General features: G+C 41.6%; 1 protein-coding gene across 2 annotated transcripts; it reads right to left on the bottom strand.

The window, feature by feature from the left end:
* Positions 1 to 369: 369 nt before the first annotated feature.
* On the bottom strand, positions 370 to 23,409 carry MSRB2 (methionine sulfoxide reductase B2). 2 transcript variants are annotated; one of them, XM_037165503.2, is made up of 5 exons: positions 23,260 to 23,409; positions 13,828 to 13,928; positions 9,187 to 9,263; positions 3,790 to 3,964; positions 370 to 1,122 (listed from the first exon to the last, which is right to left on the bottom strand). In XM_037165503.2, the coding sequence occupies exons 1-5, from the start codon at positions 23,375 to 23,377 to the stop codon at positions 1,018 to 1,020; spliced, it is 576 nt and encodes a 191-aa protein (XP_037021398.1). In that variant the 5' UTR covers positions 23,378 to 23,409; the 3' UTR covers positions 370 to 1,017. The 2 variants fall into 2 exon arrangements, with proteins under 2 accessions (XP_037021398.1, XP_037021399.1); XM_037165504.2 differs by having other exon boundaries at positions 3,790 to 3,937.
* Between the last annotated feature and the right edge of the window lie 3,405 nt (positions 23,410 to 26,814).

Raw genomic sequence — 26,814 nt, 5'->3', positions numbered from 1 at the left:
ACATTAGAATTCTTGGAGAAGTAAATAGGAAAGTAATAATTTTCATATGGCCATAAAAAGTTAAGAATGCACGTTGTGATTTCCAAGGCAGTCACTAAAAGAAGAAGTAAATCATGTATTACAAGTGAATCAAGAGAAAAATGGAATAATTAAGTTTTCTTTCTGCCCATAAATCCCAAATAAAATTATTCAAACACTTTCAATAGCAAATTATTCAAGAGTCTCAGTTTATAGAACACTTCAGTTGCCATTGGTATTAGCAATAAACAAATGCCTACAACCAACCATGTGATCTATTTATTTTTTGGCATTTGATTTAGTCTTTTTTTATAAAAGAACAAATTCACAGACTTAGATAAAAAGCAAACATAAATTTTAGTAAACATTTTATTTGAACACTTTGAAGTCTAACTTTGTAGGCATTTTTACTCACTGTTGCTACAACCTAACACACTCCCACCGGAACTTATTTGGGGGCCACAAGGTTGGACCTAGAATGTTCCAGACGTTCTAAATTTTGAGAAAGAGTCATGCATCCCATCCCCCACCACATGTGCCTCCCAAAGCAGAGCTCTTCCACAATCCTACCCCTCGGCGCTTCTTTCATTGCTGGACTGCTGATCAATCCCCTATTTCCCTTCTTCTTTTGCATCTATATAAGCCCATGAGGACTTAACTGCAATGGAAACTTCAGGGTAGTTTTGTAGACATTTTTTTGCTTATCAGCCTCCTGATATTCCCCAAAGAGTCATGCCCTCAGGTCCCAGGCAGAGCCTACAGGAGCCAATTGGCTGGAAATGGCTGTCCCTCTGCCACATTGTGAGATTCCACAGTCAGAGCCAGAGTCAGGGTCAAGTTCATTCCAGATGAATACATTATTAGAGAAGCTGTGACTTGCTTTGTGCCAGCAGCAAATTTAGTCCAGTTTGGGATTAAATGAACAAGTCAGTCAGGTGAATTTTGAAAATTGAGGGTGAAAACCAAGGAGTGGCAAGGGAACGGGACTCTCAGAGGGAGTCAGGGTTTCCCTGGTTTGAATTTCAGCGCCACACTGTTGATGCAGAACCTCTGACCAGTGGGCCCAGGTCCATCAGGAAACACATGGCCAAGGTGAGCTTCACACTGCAAAGAAGAGAGGCCTCTGTCATTTCTCCAATGAGGAAAAGCTCTTTACATTGTAAAAGTAGACAGACAAACCCCATGTGGCCACCCAGTGTTTGATATTGACGTGGGGAAAAAGTCTATGGAATTTGTTTAAGAAATGAAAGAACGTAGAACTCAGCAGTAGTAAATAGCTCTCTGTTTTATCAGCAAGAATGTGAGCATGTTATTGAGCTTAGGCCTTGGTTAACTCATCCATAAAATAGGGATAATAATAATTGTAGCTATTTAATGGAATTGCATGACGATGAACTGATATAATGCATAGAAAGCATTTTCACAGTTCCTGGGTAATTACTCAATAATGTTGCTGTAGCCAGTGTATTATTTTTAATTGAAGATAAGATTACGTGTTTATCTGCTTGCCTTGGTGTTTTGCAAAACCAGAACGTTTGAACACACAGGATATCAACATAAATCTGTTGTCCAGATTTAAGCGCTCTCTTCTACCTAGCTCACAGAGGGAACAGTATGCTGCTGTCACCTGCAGTGTCACTCAGATTGTCACTGACACACTGCGGACTGGGGAGGAAGATGAAGAGATGCCAACCACACTAGGCCTTTGCTGCCTGTCCCTGTTCAAAAGAATGTGAAGGGCCATGAGATATCACTTCACACCTGCCAGAATGGCTATCATCAATAAAGTCACAAACAAGCGTTGGTGAGGATGTGGAGGAAAGGGAACCCTTGTGCACTGTTGGTGGGAGTGCAGACTGGTACAGCCACTGTGGAAAGCAGTATGGAGATACCTTAAAAAAGTAAAGATGAAACTGCTTTTCGACCTAGCAATCCCACTTCTGGTAATATATCCGAAGAAACCCTGAACACTAATTAAAAAAAAAAAATGGTCCGTCCGGAAAAAATCCAGCCATTGTTAATATAACAAGAATAGTTTGCACACACTGCTGTAATCTGGCATCCAAGGTGAGTGGACTGAAACGTTCATGAGTGAACAGTGACAGCTTCATTGTATTAGTCAGTGGGGGCAGTAAACGACACGGAATGAGCATGTGTACTGTGTGGTTCTAGCATGCAAAATAAGTGAGTAGAGCAACGAATCTGCATCACATTTTACGTTAAGCTTGAACATTCCTCCGCAGAAACTATTCATGTGATTTAGAAGGCCACAGACATGGGCAACTGGTGATTGGCAGCTTCTTCACGACAATGTACCCACTCATGCATCATGTCTCATGCACAGTCTTTTTGCGAAACCATCAAATCACCCAGGTGTCTCAGGCCCCATACAGCCCAGATTCACTGCCCTGTGACTTCTTGCTTTCCCCAAAACTTAAATCATCTTTGGAAGGGAAGAGATTTCAGACCATCAATGAGATTCAGGTGCAGCTGACAGTGATTGGGAGAACTGTACGAAGTCCAAAGGTGCCTACTTTAAAGGGGACTGAGGCACGATTGTCCTGTGTACAATGATTCTTGTATCTTCTTCAATAAATGTCTCTATTTTTCATATTTTATGGCTGGATACCTTCTGGACAGACCTCATATATGCATCCCTATGTTTACTGCAGTGTTATTTATAATTGTCAAGATCTGGAAACAGCCTAAGTGCTCATCAGTAAATGAGCATATAAAAATGTGTGGAACATTTACACAATGGAATATTACTTGACCATAAAAAAGAAAAAATCTTGTTTTTTCTGGCAGCATGGATGGACCTGGAGATTATTATGCTAAGTGAAACAAGCCAGTCAGAGAAAGATAAATACTATATGATCTCATTTATATGTGGAATCTAATTTAAAAAACAAAGAAACTGACAACAAAATAGAAATGAAGACATGGGTACATGGAATAGACTGACAAATGTCAGAGGGGTGTGGATGGAAGGAACCGGATATAAGAAGGTAAAGAGATTATTAGCTAAAGAATACATATGCTTAGCCCATGGACAAAGACAATAGTGTAAAGGCTACACGAAGGGGGGGTTAGGGGCTGGGTGGAAGTGGGCAAAGGGACGGGAATGGAAAGCATCTGTAATAGTTTCAACAATAAATTTTTTTAAAGGTGAAGGGATTAAAAAGTTACAAAACAGTCACAGGAATGTAAAGTACAGGTGGGTATTACAATTATCAGGGAGATCACTTCATAAGCTACAGAATTGTCTAACCACTATGCTGTGCACCTGAAACAAATATGTATTTAAAAACTACAGAGAATAGCGTGGTGATAGCCAGAGGGAAATGAGGGTAGAAGAGGTGAAAGTGGGCAAAGGGGGGATAAATGGGGATGGAAAGAGACTTTGCTTTGGGCGATGGGTTATGATACAGTGTGCAGATGATGTTTCATTGAGTCATACAATTGAAACGTGTATGATTTTGTGAACCAATGTCACCCCAATAAATAAAAAAGGATGTGAAGGGCCAACTCTTTCTTTCATATTCTCACTCAGCCTCCAGCTCTGGAAGGCTAGAAGCAGGCGAGGCTACTCAGTGGCTCAGGAAGGTTCTTTCTCTAACCCACCCAGAATGATGGGGGAGAGATCGAAGCAGCATGAGTAGAAACCCAATGGGTTTCAGTGACAACTAGATGTGATAAGGACAAGAGGGCTCTTTGTGGCACTTGGGGGAGCATCAGGGAAAACCAAACAGATAAAACAAAGAAACTCACTTGCTTGCAGACAACCTCTGTGCGAACTGATCCTAACGAGGTGTCCGCACGTCTCAGGATTCCTGTGTTACTTTCATCAGAGCCGGATGTTCCATGGGCCTCAGAAAACGAGGGCCATCCGGTGCCAGAGCAGTACTTCTTCTCAGAACTAAGGAAGACATTCCCAAAGCCACAGCTGCTAAGACCGTTATTAACACAGAAATAGCAGTTAAGTCCCAACCAATTTTTCTACCGAGCAGATCTGATTCCCTCCCTCCTCTGCCACATCCCAGGGCCAGCTATGTGACAATCAATGCTACAGAAATTTTGCCTACTGCACCTTCACTATTAAAAAACATCGTCCCATTGCAATGAAAGGATTTCTTGTTCCTTTGTTCCTAAAGGCTTCCCTCTCAAAGTTCAATGAGGACTTAAAAACACTAGAAGTTTTATGAACTGTATTGCATATTAAGAAACACAGATTGGATCCATGTGTCCTAAATGTAGAAAAAGGGGGGCCATTACAATAAAATAACAGCGGTTGAAGGAGGGCATCATGAGCATGAAGTGTCAGAGAAGTGTGAGATCTGATGAAACAGCCACTTTCAGCAACAAAAACTTGGCTTTATCTAAACAAAGATGCCTGACTGCCTGCAGGAATCCAAGAGCTGCCCCTGCCAGTTCTTAGCAATGTGAAATTGGGCGAGCTGCTTCACCTCTCTAACTAAGCCTCAGTTTTCTCATCTGTAAAATGGGGATAATACCTACCTTATGAATATGCTTTGAGAATTTGAAGTGCTACTCTGTGGAGCACAAGGTAAATGCTTATAAATGAATGTTCACTACAGTTATTATTATTATAAATGAAAATGCCTGGTCACTCTGAGTGGATCACTGCAGTGAAGCTTCCCGGGGAAGGCTCACAGGGACCAGTGACGCTGAAGGCTGGGAGGGCCAGAGGAGGAGGAGGGCAACAAGCAATCTGCCCACCAAAGACCCACTAAGTGCTTTAAAAGAAGGTTCTCTTAAATGGCACTAGGAAATAAGATTTTTCCATTTTAAATGGCAGTGAGATGGCTCTAAGGAAAAATGAGAAGAAATGAACTACAAACCTTGCAAAAAAAGCTGAGTGTAGCGAAAAAAACCTGGCAAATAATCATGAACAGGGAAAGAAGCTCAGTTTAGAGCACAAACCTTAGTAGAAACATCTAATGCAATGCAGTGATTCTCCCAACATTTTGGTTTCCGGATCCTTTAACACTAAAGAAGTATTGAGGATTGCTGAGAGTTTGTGTTTACATGAGTTGTGTATATCAGTATTTTACAAATTATAAATTAAAACTGAGAATGTAAAAATATATACATACTATTTTTAATATTTCTTCTGAGTCACTTATTTAAAAAAACAATAAATTCATTATATAATATAAATAACATTTTTAAGAAAAATAAAAAAGACAAAAAATTAATGACCCTTTGACAGATGGTTATATTTTCCAAAATGAAGCACACAGTGAGAAGAGTCACACTGTTTTACAGGGTTGCAAATCCCTTTAACGTCTACTGAAGTAAGGACCACTGAGTCTTCATATGTGCTTCTGCGTTCACTTTGCTGCAGTGTAGTTCCCACGGAAGGAGAGGGGGCCTTGCAAATATGTAGTTAAAAAAGAGAGGACCTCACAGATGCCCTTCAAGGTCCCAGAACTCTCAGGATACTCAGACCAGGTTTGAGAACCACAGGTAGGACTTTGAGGAGTAAAGGCTTTGACTTCTGAAAGACTTGGGTGTGAATCCAGGCTCTGCCCATTACTTCTATGTGACCTTGGAAAGTTATTTAACTTTAAATCTTCAGCGTCCTAATAAATAGATTAGTAATGGCATCATTGACTCACAGGGTTGCTGAGAGGATTAATTGAGATACTTTCTGTATAGCATAGTGTCAGACACTTGGTACATAAATAAGTAGCTATTATTTTTAATATCATTATTATTAAAAACAGATATCCATGAAATATGAATAGCTGTGGATCCAATTACGTGTCTGCATATTCAGGTGGGATTTTTTTGCAATCATTTTCCAAGGGTTCGGAAACATTCATCTGTGCCACTTTGGCCCAGGAACAAACATCTAAGTGTCATCTAATCATATCCTGTCCACCCTCAGCATTGTGTATAAACTAGATCATTAAAGGAGTTTCAATGGAGAATTATGAATATAATAAAATTTCTTAATGAATGAATCTAAGATTTATAAAAAGTCATTTAAAACATTTTATGGGAAACAATAAACCTTTATTGATGCAATTAACAGAAACTGGAGATTTTGCCAAGTAATATGAGAAGGCCATCATACATCATTCAAGACTGGGAACCTAAATATTAAGGCCAATTAGAAATGTTAACATACATATTGAAATGATTAACGGATTATAAGGCCCATCCTTGAAAAACTACAACCATTCTGGATCATCTATTCTCATATACTCTTGGTTTATGATTTATTTCTGGAAATTCTACAGCCCCCCTAACTGATGGCCCCTGGTGATAACTTGCAACCCTAGTATCTTAGAAGAATTTCTGTTCATTGAAGGAATCGCAGCTCAAAAAAGGGTCTTAAACAATGTTAGTTACCAGTAACATGTAGGACATTAGATGTTACACAAAAAGGGAACTAATATCAGACTCTTTGTTTTTTTCTAAGATTTATGACCAGGAAATACATGACCCAGATTTTCATAAACACTTCCAGAATCGGTATCTGAAGGGAGGGAGAAGGAAGGTGGAGAGAGGAAGAAGGGGGCAAAGTCACAAAGTGACAGTCTGGAGCCCTCAGGGAATCAATAACATCCTGAGCGTCCTAGACCCTGGAAACCCTGACTTAAAGGTCTCTGATTTGGAGAGTCAGGAGCTCTCCCTGAACACACACCACAGCGGTTCCACGTGAAGCCAACTCTGTGGGCAGCTGTGAGCCCATCCGCCAAGAGGCAGTGGTCCCACATCCACTCGACTCTTCAGCGATGTAGTTTTGGTTGACTGGCTTTTCACCTCCTTTTGACTTCATAGAAGCGTTTGAAGAAACGTTTATTTTTCTCTATCCCTGCCCCCTATAATTAAGCCTGGAAACTGGGGACACAGTGAGGGAGGAAATGAGAGGCAAAACAAAAATATATTCCCAAGACTAGCCTCTTGAATGACAAGTATGCTCAGTAATATAGCCTTCATGTATAAGTTTTCATTAATTAGAATATATTCTCAAGAAATCCTCATTATCGAAGATACATTCATATATTTAGCTCCGAGAAAGATTATCATTGGTAACACTGCTAGTATTGAGTGCGTGGCCTCTGCCAAGCATTTCTCTGACGTTCTTATATTGTGTTAACTCGTAACTAGGTTAGTCCTGTCAATGACCTTATAAATTCAGTACTACTGTCATGCTCATTTCACAGGTGACCCAACTGAGGCACGGAAAGATTAAGAAATTTGCCAAAGACCACAGGGCCATGGAGCAAGGGTGTACTTCTAGGCAGCCTTAACCACTGTTACACTATAACAAATATCTTCAAAAAGAGAATATTCTGGGACCTAAATGATTCTCACGAATATATTCTTATTTCTCTTAGTCTTCACTGCACCACCAGCAGCAAAATAGAACAGAAACTCAAAAATTCTTTAAAAAAGAAAATGAAAACTATTCAACTAAAACTAAGTGACTGAAAAGAAACAAATAAGGTTGGTGAACTGGCAGTTCAGTAAACTGGCCACTTGGTGCACAGGCTTTGGAGAATCAGCTAGCTCTCCTGTTGGTCTGGCTGCTTCACCACCTTAGGGACCTGGGGCTGCTCAGTCAACTTCCTTCATTTGGACTACCACTGTGCTACAACAGTAGCCGGGCCACACATAGCCTTATAAGTTAAATTAATTAAAATTAAATAAGATAAAATATTCAGTTTTTCAGTGGCATTAGCCACATTCAAAGTGCTGTATAGCCACATGAGATTAGTGGTCTCCAGTGCACAGAGCAGACAGAGAACATTCCATCATCGCAGAGAGTTCTACCAGAGTCCTCTGCCCTGGCCTCTGGGGTCCTCCTTGCTCCCACGTTCTGTGAATCTGTGCCTTCCTATCCTGTGCCTGGGTAGGAAGAAGGTCTCAACTTTACTATTGCATAAACTGGAACACCTTTGAAGGAAAAAAACCCAAAAAATAAAATGTAGGAGAATGCTCTTACAAGGATGGCTTCTAATCGTTTGTCTTCACAGTCCAAAGACAGAAACAGAACATCTGCCTGGTTACCATACTGTAATAAGGCAGTCCTTGATATTGTTACAACATGGTCCTCTGGCTTAAAGCAGGTTGGCCATCTCTAGATCCTACTTCTCTTTAATAGAACCAAAAGTCATGGCACAACTGTCTCAAAAACATGCATCCCACATTTTACTGTGTCAAAATTAACCTTTGTCTCTTAGTTGTCCCCAGGCCACTCTTGGCTGACTGTCATCTTAGATGTCTCCTCACTGGCCACTGACAGAATGAATGAATCTGGGCAAAGGCCTGCCCTTCCATGAGCATGAAGAAAAATCAGTTCTAATTGTTCCTCAACCTTGAAGGCGGGATCTGGCTTTCCAAACTCAGTCCACATTCGCAGGAAAGCCCAGTCTGCCCAAAGCCCGAAGGACATAATGAAGCACTGCCTCATGGAAGACTCCCAGAACTGCCTTGATTTCTATTTTATTCTAAACCAATTTAGGGTTGATGCGAAAGAAAAAAACAACATCTTTGAAGTTCTGAAAAACAAGACTTCAAAGATGTTTTCCTTTCTTCTCCACTGAATCTACTTTTTTTTAGACTGTTTCCCCGCATGTCTAAACAAAAAGGCCTTTGTTGAGAGATTTCAGATCCTGATTGACTTAAAAGAGGCTTTGAAATCAAGGGACAATTAAATTTACTTTCAGCTACATAGAAGAGGGCATAGTATTCACTTCCGTCGAGCATTCTGGGAATCTGTCCTCATAAAATTCTACATTTCCTAAATTGAATTATAAATCCATTTTCCCTGAGAGAGATACAGTTTTAATCACATGGCCAAGCAAATACTATTATGGTTCAGATTTCTTTAAATACTTTCCCAGGGAAAAAATTCTAATAGCTTTTCTTTAAGGTACCCACCAAGTTTTATTATTTTGCTTTTTCTTGGGGACACAAAAAGAAAGAATATAGGCTAAGAAGTCTTGCTAACTGTAAATATTAGAAATAATTAAAACAAGCAAGCATCTTACATAAATAGCTCTCCTTATAGCAACCATGTCAGATGAGAAGGGCAATTAAAAACAATATGGGTATGTTTTTATCCAAGGCATCAAATGAGGCAAACCTGAGGTCTGTTCTCCTTCAGAATTTCTCTATCCTTTATCTCACCTGAAGAGTGGGCTGTCACAGCACACGCAGTGATACATTCCCGATTCCCTGTTATTCAGGTAGATCCCACTGAAAGGCTGAAAGTCAATTAGATGCATCATGTTCAGGTTTCTCATAACTCTAACAGGAGATGATAACAGGAGATTTGAATCCAAGGTGGAATATCCATACAGAGGAACTTTCGTACTAATTTGACAAAGTGCAAATATCACCAGAGAGAAAATTACCACACACCCAATGAAGCAGCCTGCAGACTTATTTATAGCCCATCCTTTATTGTGCCAAATATCCAAATTACGACATTAATAATGTCCTATATTTACATAGCACCTTTCATCCAGAAGCACCAAAGTCTATGAAAAGGGGAGAGAACAGTCCCCTGGATTGTGTAAGATTTCTCTCCACTTCAACAGAGTCAATGCAACGGCAATCTAGTCCCCTGTCAAAAACACTTTGAAATCTCCAATTAAAGATGGAATATGAATATATACGAAGTAGAGCTCAGTGAGATCAGGGTTGTGCCTTTACTATGCTTCACACAGTGTTGAGGACACTGCATACTTAATAAATGTTAAATAATGAGGTAGATTCTCCCAGTGCCTAAGTGACGGCATAGATGGAATGACTACATTAATTGGGGCTCCGGAGTCTGCAGGTGTAAAGGTCTTCTGAGAGGAACACAAGGAAACTTGAGGCAATGAGTAAGCTGAGTCAATTTTTTTAAATGTTATTTTGCAAATTGTATGTCACTGGCTAAAAAAAAAGACCATTTTTGTCCAATTCTTTTTTTGTGTCAAAGAAAATTAAAGAAAAAGAAACCCTTGCACTAGCCAACTACGACCCACTGTCCCATTTTATGGGATGGAAGAGAAGCAGAAGTACAGAATGGCTCACCGAGTCACAGAGCTGATCAGGAAATATGCTGGACTCTTCCAGCCACTCTAGATTTCCCAACTCAACAAATTCACAGGTCAAACATTCGAGTCCCCTGTGGTGGTATTAACGGCACATTTCCAGTGAGCTAAATAATGGACAATGTCAATAACCTCCTGAGCCTACAATCCGGGCACCTTGGATGTTTCCCTCTTTAAAGAACTTAAACTTAGCTGGAGAGATCTGAACAGTAGTGAGCGGGTCATTTTTTGGCCTGTCCCCTGGAATGCTCGTTCCCAACATTGGGAATGAGCATCTATCAGGAGAAGGCAGTTTCACATCCCTCCCACCTGGGCTGATGACATACATATGCCCAAAGGCTCCCAGTTCTGAAGTTAATCTAGAAAAGCCCAGTCACAGGATCCAGACAGCCTGATAAGATTGAAAATATAATTTTGTCATTGTAGGGGGCAGCTGGACAGAGAAAGTAATAAGGAACTGGTATTACAACTTTAAAATATTGAAATGAAAAGGAAGTGCTAACTGACATATTTGATGAAATGACATCTGTGAGCTACCTCTTTGCCTGATTTCCTGATGTCTCCTTCTTCCCTCCACAACTTTATATATCCTAGCTCTTATTTAGGGCTAAACCCAGCTTCCACCTCAATTGTTCACACTAGTGTTTACTTGAAAACCTGGTATGTGTCCAGTGGAAACTTAAACTGGGTGTGCACACGGCATCCATGTGAAGAATGGGCTAGAGCAGGGGCAAGAAAACACTGGAGGCAAAGAACCACCAAAAAGCCACTAATACAGGCCTGGATTGAGCTGTAGCAAGAGCACTGGTAACAAAAAGAAGAGGGAGAGTTAAAGAATTATTTAGAAGACAGAACTGAAACGAGTGTATGGGGAGGAGAACAGGTGAGAGACGGAATGACACTGAAGATACCCGCGGGGTTTTCAATGTCTGCTACGGACTGAGGGTTTGTTGAAGCCTGAGTACCGTGTGATGGTACTTAGAGGTGGGACCTTTGGAAGGTGACAAGGTCATGAGGGTAAGGCCTTGATGAATGGGACTGGCACCCTTATAAGAAGAGTCATGAGAGAGAAGCTGTTCTCTTCCTCCAGTACATGAGGACACAGAAAGAAGGTAGCCATCTGCAAACCAGGAATAAAGCTCTCTGCAGTCATGAAATTGCTGGCGCCTTGGACTTTCTAGCCTGCAGAACAGTGAGAATAAATGTTTGCTGTCTACGCCCTGCAGTCTATAGTATTCTGTTACAGCAGTCGGAAATGACTAAGACAGTCTGGACCAATGGGAATTCTCCCTTCTGTGATCTTGTTAATACAACAAACCCGCTAGAAACAGATGACACCCTGAAAAGGGATAATTTGCAGATAATTTAATACAGAACCATTTACAAAGGTGGGAAGCCCTGGCTAGTATGGCTCAGTGGATTGAGTACTGGCCTGATAACCAAAGGGTTTCTAGTTTGATTCCCAGCCAGGGCACATGCCTGAGTTGCAAGCCAGGTCCCCAGTAGGGGGCACATAAGAGGCAACCACACACTGATGTTTCTCTCTCTCTCTCCCTCCCTTCCCTCTCTCCAAGAAAAAAAAAGTGTGGACAGGGCCAGTGGAAACCAACAAGGGAGGGTGAAGCACCCCTGGACCAGTGACCACAGAACACAAGTCCGCTGCTAGGCCTCTTGGCCAAAGGAAGGGGCAGTTACCAGAACCCGTGACACTGCAACTGTAGGTGAGGGCTGCCTGCTACAGCTTCAATCTGCACTGGAAGGACAGAGCTCTAGACAGGACCCTGGACCCCAATTCTCTATCCTGCCATCTGATCTCTCTGGCATCTCCCAATGGTCAAAGTCAATCAGTAATCAGAGGGTAAGGGAGATGACTACTCTTCCAAGAGCTGCAAGTGGGGTAAAGCAAGAGGCAGGCAGATCTGAGGAGCAGACAGAGGATGGCCAGCGTAAAGCCTGCCTTCTCCCGATATCTGACTTTCAGTTACTGCTCAACCAGGATATAAACCCCTTCATCATGCCTGGCGGAGGGCCAGCACATCACTGCTGCCCAATAAAAACACATGGAACTCAATCTTAATTTGGAGTCACCTATCAAAAAGCTTAGATGTTTTACTTCTTTTTCCTTGGCCTTATGAAGATAGCAAAGGCTTATAGTTCTGCAATATTTTAAAAAGTTAAATGTGGAAATGGATCAAGTGAAAGGGATTTATAGCACTAGTTAAAACAGATGAGGCTCATTTTGTAAAATGGCCAAAAGCAGAGAGTATAACGCACCATCTGTTTGAGAATCCCACAGTTTTCTTCTAAACGTCAGGCAGCTCATCTCCAGGCCCTGTACATACACCAAGCTTTGCCTGAGAACAGGTCTGGCCTAGAATAGTCTGGGAATGCACACAAATGTACCGAGTATCACGTATGGCTCCCTTATGCCACATGCAATAACAGCAAATATAGTCTCTGTCCCGGTAAAGGCTTTATTAAAATTCCACCCACAGGAAGTCTGCAAATACCAGTCTTTCACAAAAATCTATTAGAATTTGCTGGCCTGTCTTATGACTTCAGCACAGAAGTAGAGGGCAAGGCCATGATTATAAGGCCACATGCGCATGGACAGCTACTTGAACTGTGTAGAAACTGCTAAAGTAAACTTATAAATACTCTACAACTTTGCAAAACCACTGTGCTGTAGTCCACTCTGTGGGGTCTGCTTCACAAATTAAAGCATCTAATAGCCAAGTTCAATAGCTATATTCCAGTGGCCAATTAGGGTCTAAGACAGGCCACTTGTTAAGAAATGCAGTGCTGTAAAAGTGACATTATAATGAGGAACTACTTAGGACTGTTCTCTCAGGAAGTGAATACGGTGAGATTCTTCAATGTAGTCTAAATAATGTTTCCGCCTCTTAGTCTTTAACATTCAGGTAATTTATTTTCTGAGTACCAGATGCCATGTTATGTGCTAGGGATGTACCAGTAATGGCAAGTGCAATGAAGGAAAAGGACCCGTAACGCAAACCCACTCTGGAGACGAGGAAAGGCTTCCCTGAGGAAGTGAGGTTTGGGCTGAGAGCTGAAATATAGGTTTGACTGAATTAGCGGGGGTGGAGAGACGGTGATGGGAAAGGAGAGCACAGGGTACAAGGGCCCTAGGGGAGAAGGGAGCCCCGGTGTTTGAGAGATGAAAGGACAGTGTGGCCAAAGTTCAGAGATTAGGAGGTAAAATGGCAGGATTTGAGAATGGAGGTGGGAGGTAGAGGCCAGGGCTGTTAGGGCCTTATTAGCTATTTAAACACTTTTCTCTTTGCCTTGAAAGCAGTGGAAAGCCACTGAAAGATTTTAAGCAGGGGAGTGATGTGGTCGGATCTGCGTTTTGGAAAGAACTCTTCGGAGGCCGTGTGGAGAGCGGCCAGATGAGGAGCACGAGTGGCCGTGAGTAGAAGACTGGAGGCCACTGCAGTGCAATCAGAGAGATGGTGGGAACCTGGACCAGCATGGCAGCAGGAGCCGTGGTGAGGAGTGATTGGGAGGTAACTTTTAGGAGGCACAATAGATGGTGAGCTGATGGAGGGCAGAGAGTGGCATGTCCAGGGGAAGGTTTCTGGTTTCTACAGCTGGGTGGATGTCAGTGGTCTGAGAGGAGGATGATCAGTTAGGCTTTGTAACTAGATCTAGCCCAATCCCACTCTCTATGCCTCTAGTCAGAAGACTGTAAGTCAGTTTAGCTTACCGGTTCAGTTCCTTTTTCTCTGGTGACATAGAATTGCTCTGGAGTCAGCTTCTTTCGCCACTCACTCTTGGCGTGAGATGGCTCATGTTTTGTAATGGACCCTGTTAAATAAGATTTTTAAAATTAAAACAAAAAGGCACAATGACCTTTTGATCCTCAGCCTTTCTCCTAAAGTACACCGTTACCCAGCAGAATAAGTCATTCCCTCCCCTCTCTCCCACTCCTTCATTCGTCACAGAAACCAGAAAGCTCCAGTATAAAATGCTTTAATTGAGTCATTAGTTTAATAAGAAATGAGTAATAAGCAGAGAGCCAGTTTCCTAGTCCCCGTGGGGCACAGAAGCTAAAGAGGCAGCTGAAATATGAAACAATGCAGAATAAATTCTCCTCAGGTACCTAAGGGGAGAAATTGATCCTTCTTCCATTACTATGTTCAAAGCACTAGTTCCTGTCAGGATACAGCTGGGAGTAGTTGAGTGATTGGAAAGAAAAGAAGGTTGAGCTAGTGGGTTATTAAACTCCTCTCCCTTGCGGGTTTATAAAGATATCTCTGATTTTGTTTGTCAAGGAAAGTCTTTATTAAAAACCCTTCTTGTGCGGGGGAAAAAAAGAAGAGACCCCTATAGCATATACTCCTGAAAGGGAAACCGAGACCCACCAGAACCTATTCTAATGCTTCATAGTTTTTATTCACAATTTGTTTCCTTTCTCCTACTTTCTCTGGCCTCTATCTTACTACTTCTATTCCAATGAATGTAAACAAAATAACTAGCACCAGACAATGTATTCGAAGCTGTGAATCTGCATGTGCAGAGGGCCAACTAGTAGTTATATGCAGATTTTCAACTGCACCCCAAGCCCCTTGTTGTTCAAGGGTCCACTCTACTCTCTTAGCCAAAGGGGGACAGGAAGCCAATATATATAATAAATGTTTTAATCATCCAACATTAATAATTTGATGGGATCTTGTAATTTGTCCACCTCAGTGAGAAAGCAGAGGTCCGAAGGGTGAGTAACCTGGCCATTGCATTGAAGACGGAATGTCAAACACCTGTGATCTCACTATCAAGAATCAAACATGTCAGAACCTCATATTGGAAATTCATTTTGGTTACAAAAGATTCCTAAACACTCTTTCAGCAAGAAAATACATATATTTTCCTCATCAGGTCATAATAATGTACAGTATGTTATTTTGGTATTACATACTGTTGATCCCTTATAGTTGTTTACATTTTATTAAAGGGTTTTTGCCTGTCATATATACTGAACGTTGCCCTTTCTTAAATGGTTTTTATAAAGCTACAGGAATTTATTTTACTATGGAAATATAGCTCAATTACACGCAATTTTTCAGGAACTCATCTCTTGGTGAGCAAAGCAAAATGTATTTATGTGACAATTTTTACTGCTCAGTAGCTTTCAGAGTTATCAGGCAGAATGCCAAGTAATAAATAGAGAAGGAATGATAAAAATTTTTTAAATCAGCATTTTTGCAATCAATAAAATAATAACTGATTCAATCAAGAACCATCAGGGGATTCTAAACCATTTGGGTGAAAGCTGTTGAAGAATGGAATATTCAAACATTTTCAAAATATGATGTCAAAGATTATTAATTACAAGGAAGAAAATATTCCTTCACAATGGAAAAATGTAGAAATCACCACCTTATCCAAGTAAGCGAAGTTAGCATCAGCAACACAGACACAGTGTGTCACAGGGTGTGACACACTGAGGACACAACCTCACCCCCACCCTCCACCCCTGCAATGCACTGAATCTGTTCTCAGAGGGCTCACTGAGGACTTCTTAGTAAAAAACCTAGGGACAGTTCATCCTTTCATCCTTATTTACTTCTCGGCAGTATTAACACTCGATATTCTCTTTTCGGGGGTATATTTTGTTCCCTTGGCTTCCACGACACCAAATTCTCTGCAGCATCCAGTTACTCCCTATCAGTCTCTTCAATTTCCCTTCCTCTAGCCACCCTGGAATCGTGGTGTGCTTCAGAGGAATCTATCTGTCCCAGGCTTTCTTCTACCATCACTCCACATGTGCTCCTTGGGGTTTTATCCATTTGGTAGCTTCAAGTACCATCTATATGATGAGACTCCCAAATCTACTTTTCTTTCCATGCTATATCTCTCTGAATTGTAGATCAATATACAGGGGTGGGCAAAAGTAGGCTTACTTTGACCACTTTTTGGCAAAGTCAGTTGTGAATGACGATTTTTTGAGTTAATAAAGCTACTGTAATAATCATAGCCTGCATGTCTTTTTCCATGTGAACAACTTTGAACCTACATTTGCCCATCCTTACAATCGACACCTCGATATCTCCACTAGGATGTCCCATCTCAAACTACATGCACAAAAGGCCTTCTTGTGCCTGCCCCACCTGAACCCAAATCTGCTCCTTTCCTCACATGTTTCTCCTCACATGGGATGGATGGGCTCATCCATCCCATGTTTCAAACCAGAGAGCCAGGCCATTGCCCATGATTCTTCCATTTTCCTTGCACCAAGTCCTGTTGGTTCTACTTCCTAAATGACTCAGATCTGTTCATTCTCATTTCTCTGCTACCACCCTGCGTCAGGCCACCATTACCTCCCGCATAGATTATTACAAAAGTCTCCTCTTCCGCAAGTCCTTGCAGATCCTGATCAATTCCTTTTTCTCACTGCCCCAAACTATTCAATACAACATGATACACTCGAGTAAAATTCCAAACTCCTCAATGTGACTTGCAAAGACCTGTGTGATTTGACTCTGGTTACCACTTTCAACTCCTCCCTTCCACTATGCCCCAGTCCTTCTGAACTGCAAACCTCTGAGTTCCCCAGAACATGTCCTGTTTTGCTCAGCTTTTTACTTGTTAAGATGGAGTGAAGACTTCCAAGATCCCTATATTCTGGACCAGAACCTGGAGGTCTCCAACCTCTGTTCTCAGTCTACATGTTATATTCTCCAAGAGACCTTCCCTGACCACCATCCCCCTTCCTCAGATCTGAGCTGCCAGATCTTCCTCTGCAGTATTGCCTGCAGTATACGCCCTGCAGTATTTCCTTGATAGGCCATTTAATCACAATGACTGCAGGGTAGTTTGTCTGGATGTCTCATTAGTCTAGAAGCTGGAAGTCTGAAATAATTGTCTTTGTTCAATGTATCACTATTATATATTACAGTGCTTTGGCATTTAATAAATATTCATTTTTTTGTTCAGTCAGTCAACAAATATTTACAGAGCACCTACTGTGTGCCAGATAATATTCTAAATGTTATGAATACAGGAGTAAAGAAAACACACAAAGAATCACTGCCTTAGGGAGTAGAAGTAAAATTAACTAAATAAGTAAAGAATATAGATCTTTAGGTGATTTTTTAAAAAAATCACAAAGGTGATTAGAAAGTGAGGGTATGTACACACATGAATACATGAAGCTGGGCAAAGGCTAAAGCCAGGAAAACATGAAAGAAACAAATAATCTGGCTGAGAGATGGAAGAGATGGAAGAAATGGGGGCAGGGTGGATGCAGCAGAGGCGCTTAGAAGCAGTCACACACTAGACACGTCCTGGGGGCAGAGCCAGAGGGTGTGCTGATGGATCAGCTGTGGAGCATGAGAGAAGGAAAAGGGTCAACGGTCACCATTCCAAGGCTCTGGTCAGGTACTGGACAATGGGAAAGAGGACAGGAGTAGGTTTGGAAATTTGGTGTCGTATGTAAGTTTAAGAATGTCAATTAGATATGCAAATAGAGAGGATGGGTAGGCAGTTGGAAATACGGACTTAGAGTTCAGGGAGAGGCCCCAGGAGAGATGTAAATTTGGGACTCCTCAGAATTAAGATGTATTTAAAACCATGAAACTGGACAATCCCCAACTCGGTGAGTATAGACAAACAGAGGCCAAAGAGCTTGACTTTGAGGCACTCTAAACATACAGGCTGATGCTACGGGGAGCCGCAGAGAGAAACAGGAAGGAAACCAAGAGAATATGCCGTCCTGGAGCTAAGTATTTTAAAGAAAATGGAATAATCTACTGTGTTGAAAAATCAAGAGATGACTGACAGACCTAAAAAAGAGCAGTTTAGGTACAGTGGGGGTGAATCTGATCGGAATAAATTTAAAAAGAGAAAAGGAGGAGGGAGAGACAGGAGTACCTCTGCATCAGTCTCTTGAGGAGTTCTGGGGGTGGCTAGGAAGGAAAGTGAGGTCAAAAGCATTTTTTAACATGTCAGAAATCATAGTACCCTAATGTGTTGATGGGACTGATCCAGTGGAAAGGATAAATTGATGATTTAGGAGAGAAGTGGGGAGAGCTGCGGAGCTATGCTTGACCTAAAGTACACCAAATATGGAAACCAGTTAAACAGAGAAAAATTTACTGACCATATAAGCTTTGGGTAACTGTTCAAGATAACAATAAAGGAGGTTTACAAAACAATGCAAGATAAACTGCCAAAAGAATGATGGAAACATTTAAAAAATCATTTTAGGCTTGGTTATCAGGTGTTGTTTTTGTTGCTGTTGACTTTGTTTTAAGAGTAATTAGGATCAAATTACTGTTTTAAGAGTAATTAGGATCAGAGCTAGTTTTAATGGGTGTGAACTATTTGCTTAACCCTAAGGGAAGTGGAAGACATTCCACTTTAGACAGCCTAAAAGACTGGTGGGTGTACAGGTATAAGTACATTTTGTAAGCCCTCAATCAAGGCCAAAATGCTAAGAGCTGGCCAGTGTCAATGTGTCAGATTATGATCTAAGCCAGGAGTGGTCACACAAAGGGCACTCCAAAAGGTGAAAATTCAGAAGGTAATGTTACCGAACAAGAGGTCCAATGGGGGGCAATATTTGGCCCACCTAGGGATGCCAAAAACTGCTAAAGAACAGGGGCCCCTCCCAAGGACAAAATACTAATATCTACTGGGCTCTTCTGTCCGCTGCCAATTGGAAAGACATCTCTCAATGCTAGAGATTTGTGAAAAGAAAACAAAATGTTTATTTAATGCTATTCAGGCCTAACGCCTCCACTAAAATATCAAAGTCCTTTAGAGTATACACCTGCACCCACACAGCGCTCCCTTCTCCCACTGTCCCAGCTCCGGGTACCATAAATCAGGAAAAGAGCACACGTCCCTTTTTCAGGCCACTGGCACCGTCAGCTGTATCACCGTGCAGGCAGGATCTCCAGTTAATCCAAAGTACTGTGGTACCCTCTCATGGTCCACTGGCAAGAGTCCTTTGTACCCAGTTCCAGTCAAAGTCTCTCCTGCTTCCCAGGCCACTCGGCCAAAGGGGGCACCCCAAAGCTGCGTGGGCCTCTTCTATCAAAGCTGCAGGGGTCAGGACTCTGACCAAAAGTGTGAGGCTTTCTTCACCTGGCTGCAGGGGTCTGCACTCTTCCAAAACAGCATGGCTCTCCTCTCCACCTCGCCAAGAGGGGATCCTCACTCTGCTGAAACCGCGTGGCTCTCCCCTACATGGCTGCAGGGGTCCTCCCTCTGCCCCAAACCGCGAGGCCCTCTCCTCACCTGGGCAGTTATCCCCTCATGTCCCAGGGCCCATCTTTTCCAAGCTCTCACAGCACCCCCCTTGGCTGCACCCTGTATCAATAAGTAAAAACAGGTTTTTCTAGTTAGAATGAACTGTCCTTGATTCCTCCTCACAGAACCTAAACTCCATCCTTGAGGGAAACTTGTGAAATCTGAATCCTGGCTATTACTGGCAACTAGCAACAAAAGGAGCAATGGAGCACAATGGTAAAAGCTCTCCTTACCCTTCAGATATCTGTCCTGCCATGTCATTCTTGGCTTTGGCAAAGATCTTACATTTCTGCATTATTTCTATGGCTAGCTAAGAGGAGGATCAACTTTTGGTGTTAAGGTTGGGATTTATAGTTCATAAAGCTGCCATTATCTTCCCATCTATCTCCTTTTGGGAAGGAAATGGGATAGAATTAGAGAAAAAGAACCAAAACCTATTGTCTCCTGAAAGTATTGCCCTTAGTGTCTTTCAACATGCAGCACAATATAACAGCGGACGGTAGAGAGGGGAGTTCATGAGGGGCTGCGTTCTGTGGGACGCCCATGCTTTAGCTCTGAGCCTGAGGCATGCATCCCGGCTCCCTCTGCCTGGCTTTCTGACCACCTGTTTTCAGGCACCCACCTTCTCCCTCTGCTGCAATGGTTTTTAGTTAAAAATTCACGTTTAAATGGTTAAACAAAATAATTCCTCCTTCATCTAAATACAAGAAACTACATTTGTCATGGCTCTTCTAACCCTTACCTATCCTTTTACACTATTATTGTGTGCGAAAGGTTTCATGGGTGGGTATCAGTGTTAAAACTAGTTGATGAAGCACCAATTCAAGCACCAATTACAAACATTTTGTTGCCAATTTGCCGGCCTAGGTGACTGTGTCAAGGGGAGACAGAGTCTGCCTTGATAGCCAAATGACAAATGGTCAGTTGGTACTCTCAGGTCAGGATATACATGATCTGCATCACTTGAAGATGTTTAAACTGGGTATTGTGAGCTGAACTGTGCACACCCACCCAGCCCATTCATATGTTGAAGTCCTAATTCTCAGTGCCTAATAATGTAATCATATTTGGAGATAGGACTTTTAAAGAGGTGATTAAGTTAAAAATCACATCATGAGGATGGGCCCTAACCCAATCTGATTGGTGTCCCTGGAAGACACGCCAAGGAAGTGAAAGCACAAAGAAAAAGCCATCTGCAAGGAGAGACGGGCCTGGCGGCGGGAAGGGAGCAGGGTGTGAACCCTGCCCAACACTGATCTTGGACTTGCAGCCTCTAGAATTGTGAGGAAATATATTTCTGTTTTCTCAGCCACCCAGTCTAAGGTATTTTGTCATGGCAGCCTAAGCAGAGTAATCCACTGTGCTTTAGAAAATGACTAAAGTTGCATTATCAGTAAATTCTTTGCAGTTTTACCAAACAGCAATTTAGGTGCATGTACATACAACATAGAGCAAGGGAATGAGTTAAGTCTTTCTTTTGGCCACCAGTGGCTGGAGAGCAGGATTCAGGTTGGTCTCCTCACGCTACTGTGTGTGTGTGTGCATGCAGATGTTTTCTGTCCTCAATCCATATCACCTGCACCTTGTATGGGTCCTTTGACCTCAGGTCTTTCAGATTCCCTCTACATTCTCTTGCTATCTTCACAATCAAGTCTGGGCTGCTGCCGCTATTGCATTTGATGGCTACACAGCTCTACCTTGAACTATGCTTTGATAAACTCAGATTCATTTGGGTTCCTTTCTCTCTTTATGCTGTGATTTGCACAGGCTCCATTTCTTGTCGGTCATGTGTTCCATAAGGTAGGCCTTTATTTGCTCATATTTATAAAACACACTCTTACTCATATGGTCACCCCCCCTCCTGGCTTTGCTCACCTTTCTGGCCACAATGGCTATGCTGCAATTGTCCCACACAAGCCATTTCAGTAACTACTTGTTGAAAATAAAAGAACCTATAGGAACTGGTGTAAAAAGATTCCCCGCCTACTCTTAACTGTAGAATTAACCTCCTCTCCCACCACAGTGACTGGACTGTTTTAAACTTTAGCTCAGATAAAGTCCAAGCAGACATCTCTACAAAGAATGTTTTCCTGAAACAGATTGTTTTTCCCAAATACTTCTCACTTTCCTTTTCAATTTGCTCTTTGTCTGTGTAGATGACAAAATTATAGGGGTCTTGTCCTTGTATATCACAAGTCTCACTGCTGGAGAACAGTCCTCTGTCACTTTCAACATCTTCTAATTTTTTTCTCCAACTTCTGAAGTCCACACCACATGGGTTAAATGTGGACTCCATTTTCATCTTTTCCATTTCTTTACATGTGAAGTGTAAAGTGTAACTAACATTTATTGTGTGCTTACTAAGTGCCAACCATTGTGATAAAGTACTTTAAATTATTTTTTCCATTTATTCTGTACAAGACTATTGTCATTATCCTTATTTTATAGAAGAGAAAAAAAACAGGTTTAAACTTACCAAGTTCAAGATGTGCCCAAAACACAGCCATTAAGTAACACTGTCCACACCAAAGCCTTTAATTACCTTTTAATCATTTTTAATGAATGACTAATAGTTTGTTGAATTGAACTTTCATGGTTTCTGCAAGCATTCCTTAACTGATGGACATTGGACAATAGTCAGGCTCTGGTTCTTAAACGTAGTGCTCTTAAAAACATCTTTGCACATAAGCTTTGTTCCTTTGAATTACTTCCTTAGGATCTACATCCAGGAGGAGGTATCTGATAAGTTACACCACTCTAGTTATGTACTGGTGTCTGGCCAAAATTTAATATTGCTGAAAAACTTCAGATTCAAGGACAATTCACTAGGCTGTTTCAGAGCAACAAGTATGTTTGTAAAGGACACGTTTCTGCTGAAACCACTACCCTATAAAAGGGGAAAGAGAACTTCAGCTAACAATTGCGACGTTCTTAGCAAAGTAGTGCTTGGCACACAGTAGACAGGCAACAAATATCACCGGATTGGCTGATTAGAGACACCAAGGGGTTCTGAAGGCCATGACCAGAAGTCATGTTGGATCAGCTATCACTCCATAATGCTGGTGCTTCTATTTAACACTACATTTTGAAAACTTCCAGGAATAAAAAGTTCCAAGTGACTGGGTACATTTTCAGCAGCATTAGGTATCTTTAAAATGTCTTCAAAGAACACAGAACAGAACTGGATTCAGAGATGGTCTGGAAGCCAACCCACACGGGCCACTAAATTACCCTGAAATAGATCTGAAATACAGGGGATTACATACTAAAGAATGAAATGTAAAGGTGACCCAATCCACCAGAGATGCCAGGGGCATTTTGCAGAAAACGTACACACTTTCCCGTTGTCGGTCTCTGCGACTGACAAGCAAGGATCAGTTTAAAGGGTTAGCCTGTGTTTCCCTGGGTCCTGAAACATCACAGCAGTAGAGCGGGGCAGGAAGCCAGTCCACAGGAGCTCCAGATCTGAACTGCCTGCTTCGAGAAGCGACTCCCCGAAGGGTGCGGGAGCGGGACAGTGTAAAAGACGAAAAAGATGAAGGGCCTCCCGGGGAGAGCCCGCGGGTGTCCGGTTGTTGCTCCCCTACTGCGGGTCTCCAGCTAAAGTCCCAGGATAAGCGTCAGGCCTCCTGAGCCCAGAATTTTATGCAAAAGGAAAAAAAAAGTGTGCACGTTCCGGGAGAGGATCTATAGCTCTCCTCCAATTCTCAATGACTCCCCTTCTGTCCCTCCAAGTTTGCAACCCAGTGCCCGAGCCGGGTTCAGACCGGCATTCGGGCACTCAAGTCCCGGCCACAGAAACTGGAAGAACTGAAAAACGGGAGGCGGCGGCGAGGCCTGCGGGGGGGCTGTGGGGCCTGCGAGGCCTACGAGGCCAGCGTCCTACCTGCGTCCCCGTGTTTGGCCCTGACGCCGAGGACACCGCTAACTGATCGGCTCCGAACAGCCTGCAGAAATGCCTCTCGGAAGCGGAGACCCCAGGGGCTGCGGAGCAGAAGCGCCATGACTCTAACGTCCGCAGTCCCCGCCCCTCGGCACCACCCCGCTCCCTCCCCTTCCAGCCCTTGCGCCCCGCGCCTGCGCTCCCGCCCCTTCGCTGTCGCCCCGCCGCTCTCCAGGCCTTCGTTCTCGGTGCCTCCTCCCACACACTCCCGCTCCTGCCCCGCCCTACCCCTTCCTCATTTCTGCTCTGCCCCTCACCCTGTCCCACGCCACCCAGGCCCGCTGTCCTCTTTCCTAGCCCAAACACTGGTTTGTCCCAGTTGGTTTGCATTTCTGAAATTATATGTAAAGAGAACTGTAAATCAGTTCACATTTTCTTGAGTTGAATAAACATGAAATCAAACAATGTGTACTTAATTGTGTCTAACTTCTGTCGCTCAGCATAATTATTTTGAGTGTAACAATTCATCCCTGGTTAGTGCTGAGTAGTATTCCATGGATGTGGATGGAATACTACTCAGTATGGGTAGTATGGATGTGCCACAATTTACCTACTCACCTGTTGATAAACATGTATTTGTATAGTTTCCAATTTTTCCTGATTGGAAATAAAGCTGCTGGGGACATTCCTGTACACATCTATGTGTGGACATGTGTTATCTTTTCTGTTGGGTAAACCTAGAAATGGAATGGCTAGGTCATAAGGTAGGTATAACATTTTAAGTGACCACAAAAATGTTTTCCAAAATGGCCCTTCCCTTTCCATTCCCACCAGCTGGTATGAGAGTTCCAGTTCCTCTACATTCTTGTCAGCACTTGAATATCCAGACTTTTTCATTGTAGCCATTCTAATAGTGTGTGGTGGAATCTTATTGTGGTTTTATTTTGTCTTCTCTACTGACATATGATGTGGACATCTTTTTCATGTGCTTTTCTACAGAGGATATATTTTCTTTGGTGGAGCATCTGTTCATATCCTTTGTCCACTCTTAGTGGGCTGTTTCTTACTGAGTTCTTTGTATATTCTGGATACAAGTCCTTTATCAAATACATACCTTCCAAAGACTTTTTTCCCAGTCTGTGGCTTGGTTTTTCTATGTCCTAACAGCATCTTAAGAAGAGCAGTTGTTTTTCATTTTTATAAAGAACAGTGTATTTTTTCTTTTATAGAACATCCTTTTCGGTGTATTTAAGAAATTCTTGCCTGACTCAAGATTTTTTCCTATGTTTTATTCTAAGTTTTAAAGGGTTTCTTTGTTTTACATTTAGATAATTTGGAGTTAATTTTGCATAAGCCAAAATGTTTTGTTTATTTTGTTTTTATTCTTGTTTTTTTTTTTGCTTTTGCGCATGAACATCCAATTGTTCCAGAACTATTTGTTTAAAAGATTCCCCTTCCCCCACTAAACTGCCTTTGAATATTTGTCAAAAGTCACTTTTCCAACCATGTGTGGGTCTTCTATTTCTGGGTGTTCTTTTCCATTCTGTAAATTTGTTTCTCTATCATTCCACCAGTACCACAATGTTCTGATGACCACACTTGGAATCAGCTAGCGTCAGTGCTGAATTTTTCTGCTACTTCTCAAGGTTGTTTTGGCTATTTTAGATCTTTTGTACTTGAACATAAACTTCATATCCAGTTTAACTTCTACAATTTTGATTGGGATTGCACTGGCTCTATCCATAAATTTGGGGAGGATTGATATCACAATATTGAATCTTCTGACTCGTTTATAAAATGTGCCTCTCAATTTATTTAGGTCATCTTCAATTTTTCTCAGCAGCATTTTACAGTTTTCAGTTTATAGGTTTTACACATCTTTTGTAATTTCAGTTTTTGGTGGTTTATTTCTTGTATATAGATTGCTTTTTGGCCTTTCGGCTATGATCAAGTGATGGCTTATTTCTTGTATCTAGATTTGTATGTTCGACCCTCTGCATAGAGGTTTTCTGCATAGAAACCATGTTACCTGTGAAGAGAGAGTTTTTGTTTTCCTTTCCAATACAGATGCCATTGATTTCTTTTTTTATTATTATTATTACATTGGCTAGAAACTATACAATGTTGAGTAGAAATGGTAAGAATGAACATCCTGATCTTAAAGGGAGAGCAATCAGTCTTTCACATTCGGTGTGATGTTGACTAGGTTTTTTCACAGATACTCTTTCAGATCAAGGAGATTTCCATCTATTTGTAGTCTGCTGAGAGGTTTTTATTAGGAAGAGATGTTGAGTTTTTATGCTTTTTTCTACTAAAGGGGAGATAAATGGTAATGGAAAGAGACTTGATTTGGGGTAGTAAATATACACCATAACATACAGATGATATATTATATAACCATGTACCTGAAAGCTATATAATTTTATTAGCCAATGTCACCCCAATAAATTTGACATAAAGAAAGAAAAATGCTTTATCCTGCAGCAGTTAAGATAATCATAGTTTTCTCTCTTTATTTTATTGATTGATTTTCAAATGTTAAACCAATTTAGGATTCCTGTCATAAACCCTACTTTATCTGCTTTATTATCCATTTTATATGTTGTTGTATTTCCTGGATTAAAATTTTGCTTAGAGTTTTTGCTTCTATGATCATGACAGATAGTGTTGCTGGTGTTTTTCTTTTCTTTTTTTAACTTCCTTGTAACGTCTGTCTGGTTTGATGTCTGAGTAATAAAGAAACTGATTCTGATCCAGGGAAGTTAAATAGTATGTCCATGGTCACACTGCTAGTTAGTGGAAGAGTTTGCAAAGTACTCGAATGTTTCAAATTTAGAAACTATAAAGGAATAGCAGAAGTTTAACCTAGCCATCTTCACTCCGCAATCACCAAGTTAAGAAAGGAATTTAACATGTGGCATTGTTCTAAGACCCAGTTCAGGATATCTTCCATTTAAAAGATGCGTGACGTTGGTCAAGCATTCAATCTGTCCCAGCTTCAGTTTCCTTATCCCTAAAATTCAGCTTTTACAAGGATAGGAGATGATATATATTTAAAAACCTAGCAAACCCTCAGGTTGACATAGTTGGTTTTAATAAATGTTAGTTATTGTTATGAAGAAGTAATTAGGAAGACAGTGATGGGTCAGCAGAACTGATCACCAACTCTTGCCTGCGTTTCTCTGCACCCCACACTCCTAGGACGGTCTAAATGCAGAGGGATAACCCCCCTTCCTGTTGCTGTTCTTCCTTGAACCTGCTATGAGAACTCTTGCCTCATCTTCCCAGTTTTGAAATGTCCCCTCTGCCCACCACCCTTTGTCTAAATCCAACTTAACCATCAAGATCATGTACTAATCTCTAATCAGCTGTATCATCTCAGCCTGAACAAAACACAGTTTTATATTATACCTTCCACCTCATACACTGAGTGGAGGAGGCAGTGCTGGCTGCCTGTCCAGTATCTCTTTTCCTCTCTTTATTTACAAGCAAACATTTTATTTTATTGAGGATAGCAGCGTGCCTAGCTAAAATGTTAACAGCCACTAAAGAGCTCCC

This window comes from Artibeus jamaicensis, unplaced genomic scaffold (assembly GCF_021234435.1).
Source record: "Artibeus jamaicensis isolate MK-2021 breed Jamaican fruit bat unplaced genomic scaffold, CSHL_Jam_final contig_867, whole genome shotgun sequence".
Taxonomy (NCBI): domain Eukaryota; kingdom Metazoa; phylum Chordata; class Mammalia; order Chiroptera; family Phyllostomidae; genus Artibeus; species Artibeus jamaicensis.
This window is presented reverse-complemented; position numbering and strand designations above follow the sequence as displayed.